Consider the following 17,436-nt stretch of genomic DNA (forward strand, 5'->3'; position numbering starts at 1 on the left):
CATGCACTGATGCACGACGTACACTGCACACACATGCCTCCCCGTGACCGCCGGCCACAATGATTCCCTCATCATGCTCCCATGGTCGCCTGCCGCCTAGGGATGGACGGGCACGATCGTATCCGCCCGAGGCATGCAGTGCCGGCTTCCCTGCGAGCTGCTGGCTACGCGGGCGGCATCGGAGTGCGGCTACGCTGCAGCCGCCTGCCGACGCAACCGCGCAGCCCCCAGCCTGAGAGCAAGCGACGACGACGATCAGATGCATGCGCTGGGGGCTCTAGGAAAATTTACCGCGTCGGCGTGGCTCTCCGTCACCATTTTTACCGCGTGTCTTGGGTGCTGCTGCAGCTGCTGCTGTCCGGCCCTCTCCTCCGTCCGGTCTTCCCCTCCCCTGCGCTGCGCAAATCACCTGCTCCGATTGGTAAATCTGGAATGACAGGTTGTGTATTTTGTGCACTCTAGGGAGCCCGCCTTGTTTTTAGCATCGCCTAGTGCAGGTCGCGTTTCCCGATGCCACTGTGCCAGCCAGCAATCCAGCCAGCATGCGTCGTCTCCTCTGTCCTCTCTCTCCTACCCCTGCGCGCGGCCCTGCCATCTCGTCCCCGCCTCTCCGACCAAATCATGGCCTAATCACGCCGCTCCTCTCCGAGCCCCCCGGGCCATGGATCCAGTATGCAAGCAGTATATAGTTTACCCGTCAGCTCCAGATGTGGCTCCTCGCTCGCCTTTCTTCCTCCTCCCAGTCCTACGGCTGGCTGGCTAGCGAGCTCGAGCTCAGCTAGCTCCACGTTACATGTTGCCTCCTTGCCCTTTTTTGAGGTTAATTTGTTTCTTGAGGCATGGCGCTGGAGGCCGTGGTGTTCTCTGAGGGGCTCTTTGGCAGCTGGGCCATGGCGGCGGCTCCAGGAGGAGGAGGAGGGTGGAGCTGGGGCCATGGCGAAAGCGAGCATGGCGGGGCCATGGAGGGGGTGATGGACTTGGAAGGGGGCGCCGGCGCCGGCGGCTACTGGGAGGTGGGCGCAAGCTCCTCCGTGATGATGCAGGGGGCTGATCATCAGGAGCCCGACGGCAGCTCTGCTCCGCCGCTGCCGGAGAACGGCGGCGGCGGCAATGCAGCAGCTGGTGGTGGTGCCGGCTTCTCTCAGGAGGTAGCCGTGGCGGCGGCGGCGGTGGCAATGTCGCCGCCGCCGGCGTCAGGGAGGCGGAAGCGTCGCAGGACGAGGAGCGTCAAGAACAGGGAGGAGGTGGAGAGCCAGCGGATGACCCACATCGCCGTCGAGCGCAACCGCCGCAAGCAGATGAACGAGTACCTCGCCGCGCTCCGGTCCCTCATGCCGCCGTCCTACGTGCAAAGGGTACGTGCCTGCACCTATCTAGCTAGGGGCTAGGGCTTAATTGTTTAACCCGCCATTACCGATCTCGATGAAGATTGCTCTGGTTTTCTGTACCGTGGGTGCTGGATGCACACAGGGCGACCAGGCGTCCATAATTGGCGGCGCGATCAACTACGTCAAGGAGCTGGAGCAGCTGCTCCAGTCGCTGGAGGCGCGGAAGCACGCCCGCCGCCACGACCTGTCCCCCGGCGACGGCGACGCCGCGGCGGGGCCCTTCGCGGGCTTCTTCACCTTCCCGCAGTACTCCATGAGCGCCCGCGCCGTCGCCCGCTCCCCCGCCACCGGGAACACGCCACCCGCAGACGGCGAGGGACCGAACAACGCTGACGCGGACGCCAATAACGGCGACGGCGACCACGACGCCTCGGGCTCGCGGCTGTCGTCCGTGGCGGACGTCGAGGTGACCATGGTGGAGAGCCACGCGAGCCTGAAGCTGCTGTCCCGGCGGCGCCCGCGGCAGCTGCTGCGCCTGGTCGCCGGGCTGCAGCGCCGCCGCCTCACCGTGCTGCACCTCAACGCCACCAGCGACGCCCGCCGCATGGCCCTCTACTCCCTCAGCCTCAAGGTACGTACCAACCGCCCTCCCCCGCCGCCACTTGTCCCCTTCCTCTCCCCGGCCGGCCTTGGTTTCCGCGCGCGCCTTGTCCGGAACGACCCCTCCAAACTCCCCCGTCTCCGTGTTTTCAATGAAGCCGACGACACGGGGTCAGGGACAGGCCGTGGTCTACAAGCACTATGTCGCCGTAGAGCTAGTTGATCGAACGAGCGGCCGTGCCATTGTTTAATTAATGTCTCATGATGACCTGCTGAAGCTGAACGTTCCGTGTCGGCTTGCCTGGACGGCCGGCTGCCCGCAGGTGGAAGACGACTGCGCGCTCTCGTCGGTGGACGACATCGCGGCGGCGGTCCACGGCATCGTGGAGGCGGTCGACCGCGAGGAGGGCGGCGCCGAGCCGCTCGGATCGCAGGCCGAAGAAGAAGAAGAATGACGCAGAAAACAGTGCACTCGTGCGAGAAAGCATGCATTGTTACACTCCTTGTAGCCTTTTGATGTTCGAACTGATTTTCGCGTGTTCTGTGTTTGCCAGTACGTGCAAGCGTGCCTCCTGTATTTAGCAACTTCGCATCTCCCATCTATGGACGAATTTGTTTGGGTGTGTGTGTGTGTGTGTGTACGTACGTACGTACGTGCAGTGGGACCGTGCGACGCGACACGCGTGGACTGCGGGCAGTAACGTGTTCTTCACCACCGCCCTGTAGCCTGTAGACGCAGCACGAGTGACGGGCACAATCGCGGCAGAGCTTTCAGGGCCCTGCGCCCTGCTGTGCGCGCGGCGCGGCGCCCTGTTGGACCGGCTGTTCCCCTCGTGAAGCAACATTCCCGATCGAACCAGCAGGGGCAAAAGATTCCAGGGACAGCCCCGGCCCGCCGCCCGGCCGGTGGCCACCCACGCAGCCGGCGCCGTCCGCCCTCCCGCTTCGGTGGCAAGAGCTCGGCCCCGCCGGCCAGCCGGCCGGCTCGGTGGTGCGCCACCGGCCCCGCGGTGTGCCATGCCAGTGCCAGTTACCAATGCCAACCCCTGCGCACGCAGGGGGGGGGGGGGGGGGGGCAAGGGTTGACGAGCGGTTCCTGCAAAAGGAGGTGTCGATCGTGGGGAGCTTTTGCGCGGTGAAGGGCCGGGCATGGGGGCATGGCTGAGAGCGACGAGCCGACGACGGACGGGGCGGACGCTACTGAACGCTGGAAAGCGAGGTGATGGGGGAGAGGGCAGAGGGCAGAGAGCTGGGAGCTGATCAGCTGAGCTGACAGGAAAAGACGTGCCGGCTCGTGTCGTCGCATTGACCCTCGCCGGAAAGAGATTCTGGGACAGAGGCCCCTTTCCCCTTGCAGAGTCCCTTTTCCTGTTTCTGCCTAGGCATGATTGATCCCATTGCTAAAGCTGCTTGAAATGACGCGTCTCTCTCTCTCGAGATGCCCTCCTCTATTTTTTTTTAAAAAAGATGTCCTCCTCTCTCTTTTTGTTTCAAAAGGAAAATCTGGTGATTGTTATATTTGAACAATGCAAGTACACGAGAACACGTGCGTAGCGCGTGATCCTACCATGGAAAGTCACTGGTCACTGATCTCACACAGGAAACGATGGCACAACAACACAGACCACAAATCACACTCTCCCAGGCCACATAGGGTGCTCTGATGAACTGAGCTGAGCAGCTAACCACCTCACCACTAAAACTGGAGGAAAAATGTACATGAGACCTGAATGGCCCAATGAAGCCCTACCGCTGGAAAGGAATGGCACAGTATTAAGGTAGCATGAACACATAAGAATACGTATTCATCTTGCCAGTACAGCAGCACAGCGCCCATGATGACATAACAGGGTGTTTTAGCTTCAAGAATCTCTGCCCTGGATCTCTGGTATTGGAAAGAAGCGATCGTCAGCAGAGTACAAATTTTCAGTCAACATAGCATGCAGAAAACATCGACACAAGAAATTCTACAGGTGGATCAACGAGAGAAAAATAGGCGATTTGGAACATCCAGTTTCATATTTTTGGCTATGACCATTTCTGTATTGTCATTTGGTTTAACCCACCATTTCCATTGCAGACCACCACTGCCTTGCCATTTTATTCCCCATCATACTTTTAGCTTAAACAACTGGAGAACTGGATTTTAGAGGTAACATGGCTGTACATAATTCATGCAGCTAACTGGATACAGGACATGCCAGTTTTGGAGAGAAAAGAATGACATATTTCACCATGTAATAAAAGACAAACGGACAAGTTGTTTAACAGCTTTCCGTATCATTCGATGCTTCCAAACTTAGATCAATAATTTGCATGTTCCAATAGTGGCCTACTTATTGTTTGATATCGAGCTCATGTCTGAAAGGAATAACACCAAGTAAGCCTAGTACATCCCTGAACAAACACGACATGAACAACTTTATCAGAAAGATTCCTGTATCTACAATATGTCGGATAAAGCATTCTTTTAGTAACAGGGAGATTGGTAAAATCATAGGAAAGTGACAAGATATATAGTCAGACGTACTGGTCAGATCTTCCAAGAAATAGCTCAATGGAAATAAAAGCTAAGTACTAAGGAGGTATTAAAAACACAGGTAAAGAATAGAAGTGCTTGAATCAGATATAAAATAAAAAGATAAGTAGTTTGACTTGCTAACTGGATATAATTTGACTGAAAGGTGAAAGTTCCAATAAGACTTGCATATTTTGCTCAAAGAAGATCCGGCTCATATTTCTGAAGTTTTAATGGGAGTATAGGTGATTATGAGAATGCAGAGAAGTGGTGGCTGCGTAACGAGTCTCATCTTGTTCTGTATATATATTGCCATGTATCCCTGTGGTGGATTGTCACACCCTAAAATATTTAATTTTAGGATGTGACTATCTTTTACAATGTGTTCATCTATCAATAGGATTTTCCAAGAATTTTAAAGATTTTTCTGATAATTATTCTATTTATCTGAGAGCTAGAACCATTTATTTTATTATTTGGAAAGCTCTAAAATTCTTTTTTCATGAAGCCCAAATATTTTATTTGGATTCCTCGTATCCCAAATTTACCTCCCGAGTTTCCTCGGAAATTTTTGGGATTCTTCCGGATATATTTTTCTTGGTTTGAAATATTTATCTGGACTTTTCTAGATTTATTTTCAACTTGAAAATATGTTCTGGAAAATATTTCTTTTTTTTTTTCATTTTCATCGCAGTCAGACCGAGCCGTATCTTTGTTGTATATCCTTTTAACCTTATCCTCTCCGAATCATTAAGAAGTTCCATCGAGCTCCCGATCCTCTAACCATTTTTTTCCCGATCAAGTCATGCTCGAAAACGACGCCTCGTGGCTCGTCTTCAGTATTTTTCCGATGATGTTCGATCACCGTCAGCTCCAACGACTCGGCCTAATCCTTTTCTTCTCTCTTCCGCGCTCTCGAATAACTCGTTCATGTTCAACCAGCTCTATCAGCTCGTTTTCATGTTCGGCCCTTGCTCGAACCTGTTTCGGCCCATGAACGAGTCCCAGCCCGATGCGCCGTCTAGTCCCTACTCGCTAAATCCTCCGCGTCCTTATAAATCCTTAGGTAACCGTAATCCCGCATCTTCTCTGCTTGTTTCGGTTGCTGCTCAACCGCCGTCGCGCACCCTCCCCGCGAGCCCTCACGCCCTCCTGCTTGCCAAACTTGAAGTCTCCGCGTCCCTATAAATCCTGCTCGCGTAACCCTAGTCTTGCATCTCTCTGCCTCGCGTTTTCCTCCTCGCTTTCCTGCATAGCCGCCGTCGTGCCCTGCAGCACGTCTTCCTCCTCACGTTCCTGCACCGCCCAGCGCCACCACTAGACGCGCCGTCGCCCAGCCTGTAGGCCGCCCGGGCCTGCCCCTGCGCTACCCCCTGCAGCCTGTGCCTCGTGCACACCTGCGCCCCTGCCCTGCGCGCCCCCACCCAGGAGCGCCGCCCAGCCCCTGCTGCCCATCGCTTCTGCCTCATGCGCTTCTCCTCCTGCAACCATGCGTCGCGGCCCCCCAGCCGCCGTGCCACTCCTCCATGCCTAGCGTTGTGCCTTGCCCTTTCCCTGTGTGCCACCCTCGCCCCTGCTCGTTTCCCCTGCAGGCTGCACGCACAGAAACAGTACAGCCGCCCAGAACAGATGAACAGAGCCGCCGTCGCAACTTCCTTCGCAAAATTCGATCTCTACGATGGGTCCCCGTGGTAAGTTAGGTATGGAACGGAATCCCCTCGTCGTCCTCTTTCTTTTCCCCCACTTCCCGCGACCTCTCGTGCCCTAAATCGCCGGCAATTTGAGCTACAGTACCCGCCGCCACCATTGCTGCCTGATTTGAAGCTTTTACGATTTAGTCCCTGGAAGAAATCTGTAATTATCGTGTAAATTGCTATGTCTAGCGAAAATTGCAGAAAACCCTCTAGATCTTTTCCATCTTTTCAATCCAGCCCCACCATGGAATTTTTCAGGTCTAACCCTAATCTTTTCTGTATTTGTGAGCCCTATTTTCTGTATCTTGTATTTCTTTTCAGCTAACCCTTCAAGTCTATAGTTAATTGCGTATAGGTCCCTGCAGCGCTGTTTTATGCGTAGTTTCCGCGTTTTATATCCTTTTCGATCCGTTCTTTTTGCGTTAGTCTTCTAAAACCCTAAGCTATCATTTAGTAGCGTTGTTGTGCCGTAATTCATGTTTTTAAAATTAAATATCAATTTAATTTGAATAATATCCTCTCATCTAGTTTTCCGAAATAAAATCCAATTAAGTCTTTTCTCCGGTTTTCATAATTAATGTTAATTTGATTAATATCAACTCAAATGTGTTTGTAATTTAATTTGTTTAGTTCAACTCGAATCATAAAGTTATGCGTTTAGATGTTCTCACAAGTTTTCTTTTCTAATTAATTATTTAATAGTGTAATTTATACATAGAGAATTGTATATAAAATTTGACTAAGTTCTACTTCGTCTTTATAAATGCAAATATAATATGAGTTAATTATAATTAGGGATATTCTCTTTTGAATATCTTTTACATTGGTTTTCTAAATTAAAATAAATGAAAGCCTATCGTTCTTTTATTCTTTTATAATATAAATCTCCCGATAGCTGTATCTTTTCATCCCTAGCTCCGTTTTCCGTGTTTCTTTCTTTCTCGTGACCGTAGCATCGAGCCTTATCCTTTAGTTCGCTCTTTTAAAGCTTTCCTTTTGTTTGTTGTATTTGTTCTTAGTTGTTCTTATTTGTTTGCTTGCTTGTATGCTTCGGTCGGATGCTTGTGTGACGTTAGAAAAAGCGCGATCCAAGAGCTTTGAAGATATAGAATTTCAAGAACAAGAGTTGAAGACTCTGAGCAGCTATTCTCTAAAAGAAAGGCAAGTGTTTCCTTGATCATACTTTTGTCCTAATAATCACAATAAATACAATATTTTCTTTATATGCATGCATGTGTCCTAATATTGATGGATCCTAATTAAGGATATGCCTAGTCTTTATGATCATTCCTTGTCAACCTGGGTTTTATCTTTATTGTTGGGTAGCTATTGCTTAGTTGCTATAACTAGTTCTGGTTTGGGAATAATTTATAACCATGATGATAACAATGATGATGCTACACCTGTTTTATCCATGTTCATGCCCTTTGTGTTGTTAATCACAAGATTATATGTTTAATCGGAACATGGAGAACCACCCAGGAAAACAGTGCAACCACAATACTATATGGCTCTGGTCTTGGCTAATTAATTAGAAACTCTAGCTTGTGATGATCTTACCGAAAGGGCAAGAGGGGAGTGCGTTGATGGGGTATAGCCCGGTCCTCTTGAGGTGTAGATATGTTCCTGGGTAAGGCGTCTTCCTCATTAGGGAGGGTTATGACCACTGCGGCCTGAAACCTCAGCGGACTGTCATAAGTTAGGGAATCTTTGTAAAGGCCTCGTAGTGAATCCCTTGCCACTCACCTCGGAAGTGTTTAAGAGGCTAGCTACCTCGGGCAAATCGGGAGACACGAATTGTGGGTAAAGTGTACAACCTCTGCAGAGTGAAAACTGATATATCAGCCGTGCTCACGGTTAAGAGCGGCTTGGACCCTCACATGATAATTGAACTTGAAGATGAATTAAATCGTGGACCATGGTTATGGTCATGGTTATTGTGGACCATGTTTATGGTTATGGTTATTGTGGACCATGGTTATGGTTGTGGTTATGCTTATGCTGTATCTCTTCTCTCTCTTTTAATGTGGGTTTTGGTATGAACTTATACCTTAGTAATCAGGTGCTAATAAAACTTGACCAACTAAAATTGCTTATCGCAGTAAGCCAGTTAGCCTTTCCTTGCTTTTGGCCTTCATGTCATATAATTCCCAACACTTGCTGAGTACCAACCATAAGTGTACTCACGCTTGTTATAATTGCTGCTCAGAGGAGAAAGTGATCTGAAGTCTTTTGAAGATGATGCTGAGTTCTAGGCCTGCGGAACCCCCGGTCGATTGCCTGTGAAGTGTGGATTCTTCGTTTCCAGGATAAGCTATATAACTCTGATAATCTTTATAGTCTTTTAATTCTCTTTTCGTGATACTGTTGCTGATTATTCACTAATGAAGTCACTATATGTATGGAACTTGATCCTGGCATACATATAGTTATGCATTCGGTTTTGTCTTTAAAAACCGGGTGTGACATGGATTCAGGATGTGTGATGGGTAAGGATCAATAAACTTTGACTTTGGGGATGCCAAGGGATTGTTCAGTAATGTGGTTGTGTTTTGTTAAATATTTTAGGTTAAAGGTCTAGATAATGCTCGTATACTTTGCTGTAAAGAATGTTGGTATTGCATTTCTGTAGTTTTACATAAAGAAATACAGGTTTATTATGAATGTTGACATCTAATCTTGCTCTGAATATATGTTGCCAGGCACACCTGTGCGGAGTTCAGAACGTGACTACGTGAGATGGGTAGGGATCAACACACTTTTTTTAATAACAGATCAACGAACTTCTTGACTTTTTTTTTATAACAGATCAATGCAAGGGTTGTTGCGGTGAGGCTTTTTTTGTTAATGAACTCCATCGACTATGTCTACCGTGTACATGACATAATTAAGCAACTTCACAAGATCACATTGAAATCATTTCGAAAAAGTACAAAGCAATAGTTCCACCAATAATTAGTTATTGGCTCAATGCAGCTGAATTCAACTTTTGTTGAGTACTGTGTGTCCGCACCGGTTTGTTAAGTCTACTCAGAAGTTGGACAATTGATACTTCAGACGAAACCCACAAATTTAGTGCAGACAGAGATAATGTAAGTGTCAAGATGCTGAATATCAGAACACACTACATTACTAGAAAAATTGCTTTGTTGATTCTCAATTTTGTCAAAACTAATGGATGGTTTATAGTAAATGCATTTGACCTTTGTTATGTTAAATGTTTGTGGGCTCAAGGGTATACTGACGAGTGGTTAGTGGGAAATGCAGTTCACACATATATCAATCTACTTTGAATTAAACAACTACTAACAAAAAGGGGGAAACGATGGCAACAAGGCATTGCTTCTAACTATTATGCAATCCATAACTGCAAGATGGAGCTGTATATTGTCTCAGAGAGCACATAATTAAGACACACTAGAAATTCAAAGCAAAGTTGAGAAAAATCATAACTGCGAGATGGTGCCTGAGTATGGATGCAGAGTTCATACACCAAATTGATGTGCTGGTACATATTTTTATCCCAGTACTAATGTCAATCAACTTTCAGCACCATTCCCCGAAATTTACTTTTGTTAAGATCAATGAACATGACAAAACTTGGGATCAATTTGCATTCAATAAATCCAACCAGACGCAGTTTAACAGCAAGATCTCATACGAAAATTTTCAGGAAGAACGACGGCCTCCTTACCTTCAGGAAACTCACCTCCAAACTCCCGGCAACTCAGCACCAACCCATTGCTCCCCAGTCTCAACGCCGCCGCCAACACCACTACGATTCCGGCATGACCGCCGAGCGCCAACTCCGATCGCCGCTGTTCGTTCTGCTCCTCCACCGCTCTGCTGCCATTTCCCGCGGTCAAACTTGGGGCGCCATCAAGCTCATGGCCGGCCGCGTTCAAGCTGAGAACCTGGTGCGCAGTGCGCACCATCCGTCGCTCGGAGGTGGCCGCAACGCCGGGGACACGGGTCTCGCCGTCGCGGCGGCGGCGGCCGTCCGTTGCCGGGAGTCGAGCCGTCCGAGTCCGGGGGGCCTTTGCAAATAACTGAATTCGGAAATTTTCAAAAGGATCCCTAAATCGGATCGTGATTGATAATTACGATTCAAATCAGGAGGTATTGTGCAAATATTTTACCCAACATTTACAAAATACCCTCTAAATTGGATCGCGACTATTTCGGCGCCTCCCCTGCCGCCGCCGCTGGTCTCTGCGGGCTCTGTGCACTCCGCTCGCCTACGCCTAAGCCGTCCCCTCTGGAGTCCTCACGCAGCTCACGGTCCTTCCATCTCCATTTTGTCTCGTTCCCATTTTTTTCTGAGTGGTGCTGGCGGCGGCGTGGAGGGAGCCGCGTCTCGTTTAATGTCGCCCCCGCCAGGAGCGGACTAATCATGATATAGCTCGCCGTCTTACATGTCATCAGCGTTGAGGGTTGCGGCGGCCTAGCTCCCATAGCGGCGTACCTGGTTGCCGTCCCCGCAGCGGATTTGACCTAGGTGCCAATGCCCGTGGCCCGTGGCCGCAGTCTGTCAGCAGCAATGGCAGAGCGCCTCTTCCATTGCGGGCCGCAGATGGAGTAGCTGTCGGTGTCAGTTACGGTGGCCGTCGCCCTTCATATGTTTCCGACGCCGAATTTCAAACCGGCAGCGGTGCAGGTTTATAGGCACGGCGGAGGAGGTAGGTCCCTCACTGACTCCCGCGGCTTATGAAGTTTTTGCTGCTCGTGCAACCATCACCATCTCGCATAAGAAGCATGCTAATTTTGCTCGAGCTGACAATCTATTACGAGTACGAGCGCTGCCTGCTTAGAGATGAAAAAAAAGAAATTAGTAATCAAATCTACTGTATCGGTTTTTGGATGAGTTAAAATTGAATGCTAAACTTTAGTACACTTTTATCATTATTATTAGCACTCCTGTTTGAACGTACCAGTGCTAAATTTTAGCAGTTTTAAGTATTAATATTTGGATCAAACATCCCTAATAATCCTAGCTGCATTGCCCTACCTAGGTTTTGTTTTTATTTTCCATGCACACAGATCAATCTTACAAGGTCTAAAGATTTTGGACTGGTGCTGCGAAGTTAGATAACGAAGCTCGCGAGAGCCGTCCGATCATGTTTAAGCGGCTCAGATCGTTGGGTGATTAAGCACGGCAGCTTCGCGTGCGGGCCACACAAACCTCCCCTCGGATTGTAATACGAGCATTCCCCCCTAGTCTCAATCCAACCCAGCGTCTCCTCATCGGCTTCCCCCAAATCGATCCCCCATCGCCCCGCTCCATCCATCCATGGCGACCCTCACCATGCAGCCGATCGGCCCCAGCCCCGCCCCGGCTGCCCAGGAAGACAAGAGGCGAGTGGTTTTCTTGCTTCGCTTGTTTCTTTTGTTTTGCCCGATTGACACCCAAAGAACTAGGGATTTGGAGCTTAGTTTTGAGATTTTTGGTGTTCCTGGTCTTGATGCAGGAAGGCGGAGAACCCTGCTGTGGATGCTGCCGATTTGAGTGACATCGACTCGGGGTAATTGCTTCCGTGCCCGTTTAGCCTGGTACCTGACTTCCCTAGCGAATTAGCGCATGTTTTATTGATGTGGCTATGATTCTGAGCAGCTGGGTTGTCCTCAAGAACTCGGATATCGTCTCGGCAGATTTGGCCGCCGCCGCCATCAGTGGCGGTCAGCGTCTAGGCTCTTCCACGATTCCTAGCTGGTACGTGATGAGATTGTGTGGTTGTTCCGTTGTTGGTCCGATTACTGTTAATTGTTACCAATTCCCTTCGGGTTTTTTATGTGCATTCGGTGTTTTTGTTCTCCCAGGGCACGGTGGGTTATTGGAGGCGTGGTGTACACGGTCGTGCCATTCTACAACAGAGTTAGGCAGCTTGAAGGTACATAAGAATATAAGATCAACTTAATGCTGATTGCTGGTTATTTTCCGTCTCTGTCTCGTTTATAATATTCTATCACATAATCTGTGAGGAAATAAATTTCTAGTTCTATCGCAAAGTATTTACAAATACTTAAGCTTGTCAATAACTTTGGAGATTCCTATTGCTGTGGCTTGATTACATGCCAGAGGAGACAGTGGGGTTTGTCGAGAATACTGTAGAGGTTGTGGAACATATAGCTGCAAATGTGGCTAAGCAGCTTCCTGAAGATGGGTCTCTGCAGAAAGCAGTGGAGGAGGTTGAGCACCTTGCTGAGGTAGTGGATGCTGATGCAGAGAAGGTTGAAGCAGTCACTGAGAAGGTTTGCTTCCATTCTCGTATATTGTTGTTGTTTGTTGGATACTATCATGCTATACTTATTTCCATACTAAAGTTGCACAAGATAGATAACATTCATAAATTGTATCATTGCAAATTACCAATTGAGCAAGGCAACATTGTCCTTGGTTTCTGGAATTTCGATGCATGCCAAGTTGCTAGCTAATATGTGTATGTGCGGGTATTTTGCCCTACTTAATCATAAGATTTTAACTCCTGAAGCAAGAAATGACCAGTACTTTAGTGATTTCTGTTTGAGACCAGAAGTTTGCTAGCAAATATCTGTTGTAGTCCTGACTCCTGAAGCAGAAATTATCATGTATTCCAAGCAACAATGAGTAATGAGAACTTTTTGAAGTAGTTTCTTTTGGAGAGACCGAGAGAACATAATTGCTTAAACAGTTTCTGACCTTTTAGTAACTTAGAGTGGTCACTGTCTTGCTGAAAGGCTTGCTCTGTAGGAGTTTTTTTTTTCTCAATATTTCTGGTGGTGCCAAGCACAGAAATTTTTGATAACTCAACATCTGAAAGATTCCTCGCCTGCTTAGAGCCTTAGGCATTTTTTGGTGACACAAGTTTATGACACTTTTGTAAATCAACAAGAGAATACAATAGGTTGCAAGGCATCTAGAATAGTTTAGTAGGAGTTTATTAAAGGAGCTTTTTAGGAGGATTTTGTGTGCAACATTCAACAGAAATTTGGAACTACAAAAGATTAGAAGATTTATTAACCAGCTCGATTAGAAGGACACCTACAATAGAACATGAAATATGTTCTTGTTTTAGATGTAAGAGAAAGTTAACCTGGAATAAAGGTATTAACATCTTATGGTTCTCCTCACCTGTACAGATCGACAAGGTCAGCGATGAGATTGATGCTGCTGTGGAGCCTGTCATCGAGGAGCTTGAAAACAAACTCGATCAGGGCGCAACAACCGACAATGGAGCTAACGCACAGAAGTGATCGGTGGCCTGTTAGGAGTGCTCCTCATTGTACATAGCGTGTGTACTGTTGTTTTTCTTCTCTCTTTTGAAGGACTGCTTGTACATACCCGTGTTGTATGAATTACACCCGGCCATGATCATTGTAAGGTTTGTAGATTGTGTGCGGGGTGCACGTAGATGAAGTGTGGAGAACTGAAGACAGTTCAGATGTGGAACTAGATGAATATTCATGAATTATTGGTATGCTATCAAATCATTACGTAAATAAATACATATTGGCCTGTGATCATTTACTGATTCGCTGAGCTGGAAATCAGCCCTTCTAGTTCTAGAACCTTGTATAATCGTCTAATCCGTTTTGCAATTTTGTTCTTTTCTGTATAATCTGCTCCTGTAATGCGCCAAGCAGACCACCACGCAAAATCTAGGGCTTCCCACTCAGCAGTGTTCGTGTCACCGAAACGTTCGGCGACACGGGCAGGCACTTGGCCCGGGCGCTGGCCGCGAACGTTTTCGGCGTCGGCTTGCCGAGGAGCTGGGATATTTTGCCGCGGCGGATAAAACTCAGTGAGCCCTCGCGCACAGCCCGCGCCACGGATATCTTCGCCGCCCGCTGCTTCGCGAGCTCTCGCCATGGCGCTCCCGCTCGCCCGCCTCCTCCTCCCCGCGCCCCCCGCCTGCCAGTGCCAGCCCCCGCTTGGCCTGCGCTTCCCCACGCGCCACGTCTCCTTCGCTGCCTGCTCCCGCGGTCACCGCGCCGCCTTCGCTGCCCGCGCGGCCGCTAGTGCCCCCGCGGCCCCGGCGCCGGAGGCGGTGGCGGAGGAGAAAGTTGAGCCGAGGACGCGGCTCGTCGCGCAGAACATCCCGTGGGACTGCACGGCCGACGACATGCGCGCGCTCTTCGAGAAGCATGGCTCCGTTGTCGGCGTCGAGGTAGACATCTGCTTCGGTCCCCTCCCTCCCTAGTCTCTTCTCTGTTCGAAGTAAAAAAAAAAAGAAGAGGGAACGAAATGCAGTTGGCGAGTTTTTGCTTCTTACTTATACTAGCTCTGCAATAGTAGTAGCAGTAATCCTGTTAGACAGTGGATTCTGTCGAAAGCAGTGGCTGCCAGATTGAAGTACTAGTATTGTTGGAGTAGAGACAGAAAGACGACATGGCTTGATGGAAAAAACTGAAATGCATTTGGTGTGTAATGGTCCTCACGGTCCATTTTTGATGTGGTCAACTGCTCAAGTAGGTGCAGTATAATAGTTGAAAGGCTTTGAATCTGAAGGAAAGCTCATTCTATGCTTGTACAAATCTGGCTACGAAGTACAAACATGACGGCTAATTTTACCCTGAAAACTGCAGCTCTGCTATAAAAATGAGGAGTTGGGGACATAAGGAGGTAGTGGAAGAATATTCAGAGTTCTTGTCAGGTTGTTGCAAACTCAGTCAGTATATGTGCTGAGCTTAAGTACTTGCAAGGTGTTCTTCCCTTTATTAACATTGAATATTTTGTTGAAAAAAATATTTGGGTTAGTCTTATATGATTTCATAGTCTTGTATTTGGATCCTGTGAATCAGGGTTTAGTGCTATCATATTATTTTCTACTACTCACGAAACAATGACTGAACTACTCAGGAAAAAAATATTATGTTGGGAACGGGTCAGTGAGTGGCATAGGTAGGGGTGGTAACGGATCATGGCCTTAATGCTCTCTTCACAATCCAACTTGGCCCTTAATATTTTTAGCTCAAAATTGAATAAGATTAGAGCCTGGCCCTTTTAGGACCTGGCCCTTAGATTATCTAGGCTAAAAATTAAGGCCCTTTACCACCCCTAGGCATAGGAGCTAATATAACACTAAACTCAGCATCCAGGAATTTGAATTATATTCTGTGAAAAATGGCTGAAATGACTTCGTTCCCTTGCTGAAAACTAATAATATTTTGTTTTGAGGAGAGAGGGGGGTGCTTGTGTTTAGATATATCACCTTTATTACTAAGTAGTCCCACATCGCAGGGGCAGAGGTGGAACATATTGCCACTGGGGCCAGTCTCACTATAACAGTATAACTACATAGTCAATAGCAATTTACATGGTGCAAATGCCTTAGTTCTGGAAGAGTTAACTGGGAGTAGCAACAAGTTATCGGGTCAGTTGAACCTGGTGGTTACATGTAGATGTAGCTCCGCCCCTGCCACAGCGCTATTCTAGGCTTCTAGCTTTTCATGGCCGCTCATCAATCCGGTTCACAATCTTGATGGGTGTTTATCTATTTTTCTACGACTTGTTTGCTAACAAACACAACAGTGACACTGTTAGTGATTATTTTCTTACTTGATTTCCTAGCTTTCAATGTACAATGCCAGTAAAAACAGAGGGTTGGCATTTGTAACCATGGGTTCGGAAGAGGAGGCTCTTGCAGCTCTCAACAATCTCAATTCAACTGTAAGTTTAAGTATCACCTAAAGTATATCTCACTCTCAGACTCACCCTGCTTACTCACATCACTGATTCACTGTTTGTTTCCCTTTCAATCCTCATTTTGATGTAGACTTTAAATGATAGAAAAATCAAGGTGGACTTTGCGAGACCTAGAAAGAAGCAACCTAAGCAAGTTAGGCAACCTGTCGTGGTATCAGATAGCACGGAAAAGTATATTCTGTTTGTCGGAAATTTGACATGGAGAGTTAGAAATCGTCACCTTCGCGAATTATTTGCCTCGACCCCAGGTGTCCTATCAGCTGAAGTTATCTTTCATACCACTACGCCAAGGCGATCCGCTGGTTATGCATTTGTTTCTTTTTCTTCGAAAGAGGCTGCAGAGGCTGCCATATCTACTTTAAATGGAGAGGTAAATATTAATGGATTGTACCATGTAGACATATGTATTGTTATTAAAATTCTACTCCATAGCAGTTGTTGTTGCATTTGACCTATGATTATTATTGCAGAAATTGATGGGACGGCCCATTAATGTGATGTTCAAAGAAGAAAATGCTAAGAAGAATGAATCTTCTGTCCCAAAGGAAGAGGTGTCCGAGGTGGAATCATCGGAGCAGAGTGATAGCTAAACACTAACTTTTCAGAGAATCAAGAAAAGTGAAATGAATTGATCTGTGGTTACATATATTCTGACCCATGGTATTTCTTTTTCAGCAATAGTTATATCCTTCATTTTATTTAGCGCTATTTATTACATGTACATATTCGTTTACCAAGATTGGGAAGTTGTATTTCATGCGAGAAATGAAACAGCCTCCTTAAAATGTCATTATTGATTACTTGTCTGTTTTCTGCCGAACCTACAACCACTTTGTCCACTACTGGTTAGTCTTTCATGATATAACCTAACAGAATCATGTTGATTACGGCATCATTATATAAAATTATGACTGTTTATATAGCTCCTATCATATATATGGCCAGCGCTACATGGTTTACACTTCTTCCTCGCAGGGATGCCATATTGCCGCTCCGTTTTGCTGGTTCAGGGCTCATCAATTTTGAAATACGTGCTCTGTAAGTTCTCCAGTTGATCTCTGTAACATTTGGAGGACTGGAATGCTGGGAGAGCACGCAAATATCATATCTGTGGTCCCTGTCAGCTATCAGTAGTAGTAGTTAACTGTGAAGTAAACATGAGCGTGGAGGAGCTCTCACGCAAACGGCTGACGTACTTGACCGTAGTTTCTCGTCTGTGATGAAATGTTTCGTTTGGAACCACATACCAGATAGAAATTTGGCCGGTCAGAAATACTGTTGTCAAGTCTACCTGCTATCATCCAGGTTCATGGGATTTGAGGATTTGGGGATTAAGCTCATGATTTAGGGATTCAGAGCGAGGGGCCATGAGAGGAAAGTTAGCCCAATGGTAGAGGTGAATTGGGGAAGGTGGTGGCGGCGGTTTGGGGAGGGTCAAACAGGCTCGTTGAGACGGGGCCACCCGCGATGGATGAGTCTCCGTGCAGAGGAGCTCCTCTGCTGTTGTGTCCTAGGAAAACCAGATATTTGTTTGTCTTCAGTGCCCTCCTATGTTTATTTGAGTTGACAAATCGCATTTATTCTTCATCGGATCCTGTCAGCTGTTCTGCTCCG

At 47.6% G+C, this 17,436-nt stretch overlaps 3 protein-coding genes and 1 long non-coding RNA gene across 5 annotated transcripts; 3 read left to right on the forward strand and 1 right to left on the reverse strand.

Moving 5' to 3' along the window:
* Positions 1-1,157: 1,157 nt before the first annotated feature.
* On the forward strand, positions 1,158-2,431 carry LOC112897912 (transcription factor bHLH96-like). Its single transcript, XM_025966315.1, has 3 exons — positions 1,158-1,355; positions 1,471-1,959; positions 2,252-2,431. The coding sequence occupies exons 1-3, from the start codon at positions 1,176-1,178 to the stop codon at positions 2,381-2,383; spliced, it is 801 nt and encodes a 266-aa protein (XP_025822100.1). The 5' UTR covers positions 1,158-1,175; the 3' UTR covers positions 2,384-2,431.
* A 1,117-nt stretch (positions 2,432-3,548) lies between these two features.
* Positions 3,549-10,159, reverse strand: LOC112897652. Its single transcript, XR_003229694.1, has 2 exons — positions 9,835-10,159; positions 3,549-3,813 (listed from the first exon to the last, which is right to left on the reverse strand). It is a non-coding gene; the product is annotated as an uncharacterized LOC112897652 (long non-coding RNA).
* Positions 10,160-11,336: 1,177 nt separating this feature from the next.
* On the forward strand, positions 11,337-13,648 carry LOC112896657. The gene is made up of 6 exons (XM_025964705.1): positions 11,337-11,495; positions 11,609-11,662; positions 11,752-11,850; positions 11,958-12,028; positions 12,217-12,389; positions 13,257-13,648. The coding sequence occupies exons 1-6, from the start codon at positions 11,431-11,433 to the stop codon at positions 13,368-13,370; spliced, it is 576 nt and encodes a 191-aa protein (XP_025820490.1). The 5' UTR covers positions 11,337-11,430; the 3' UTR covers positions 13,371-13,648.
* Positions 13,649-13,911: 263 nt separating this feature from the next.
* LOC112896655 (28 kDa ribonucleoprotein, chloroplastic-like) lies at positions 13,912-17,409 on the forward strand. Of its 2 annotated transcripts, XR_003229531.1 has the most exons (5): positions 13,912-14,284; positions 15,688-15,786; positions 15,893-16,192; positions 16,293-16,482; positions 16,798-17,409. XR_003229531.1 is itself a non-coding variant. In XM_025964703.1 (4 exons), the coding sequence occupies exons 1-4, from the start codon at positions 13,985-13,987 to the stop codon at positions 16,410-16,412; spliced, it is 819 nt and encodes a 272-aa protein (XP_025820488.1). In that variant the 5' UTR covers positions 13,912-13,984; the 3' UTR covers positions 16,413-16,628. The 2 variants fall into 2 exon arrangements, 1 of the variants encoding a protein (XP_025820488.1); XM_025964703.1 differs by lacking the exon at positions 16,798-17,409 and having other exon boundaries at positions 16,293-16,628.
* The last annotated feature ends 27 nt before the right edge of the window (positions 17,410-17,436 follow it).

This window comes from Panicum hallii, chromosome 6 (assembly GCF_002211085.1).
Source record: "Panicum hallii strain FIL2 chromosome 6, PHallii_v3.1, whole genome shotgun sequence".
In the NCBI taxonomy this organism is placed as follows: Eukaryota; Viridiplantae; Streptophyta; class Magnoliopsida; order Poales; family Poaceae; genus Panicum; species Panicum hallii.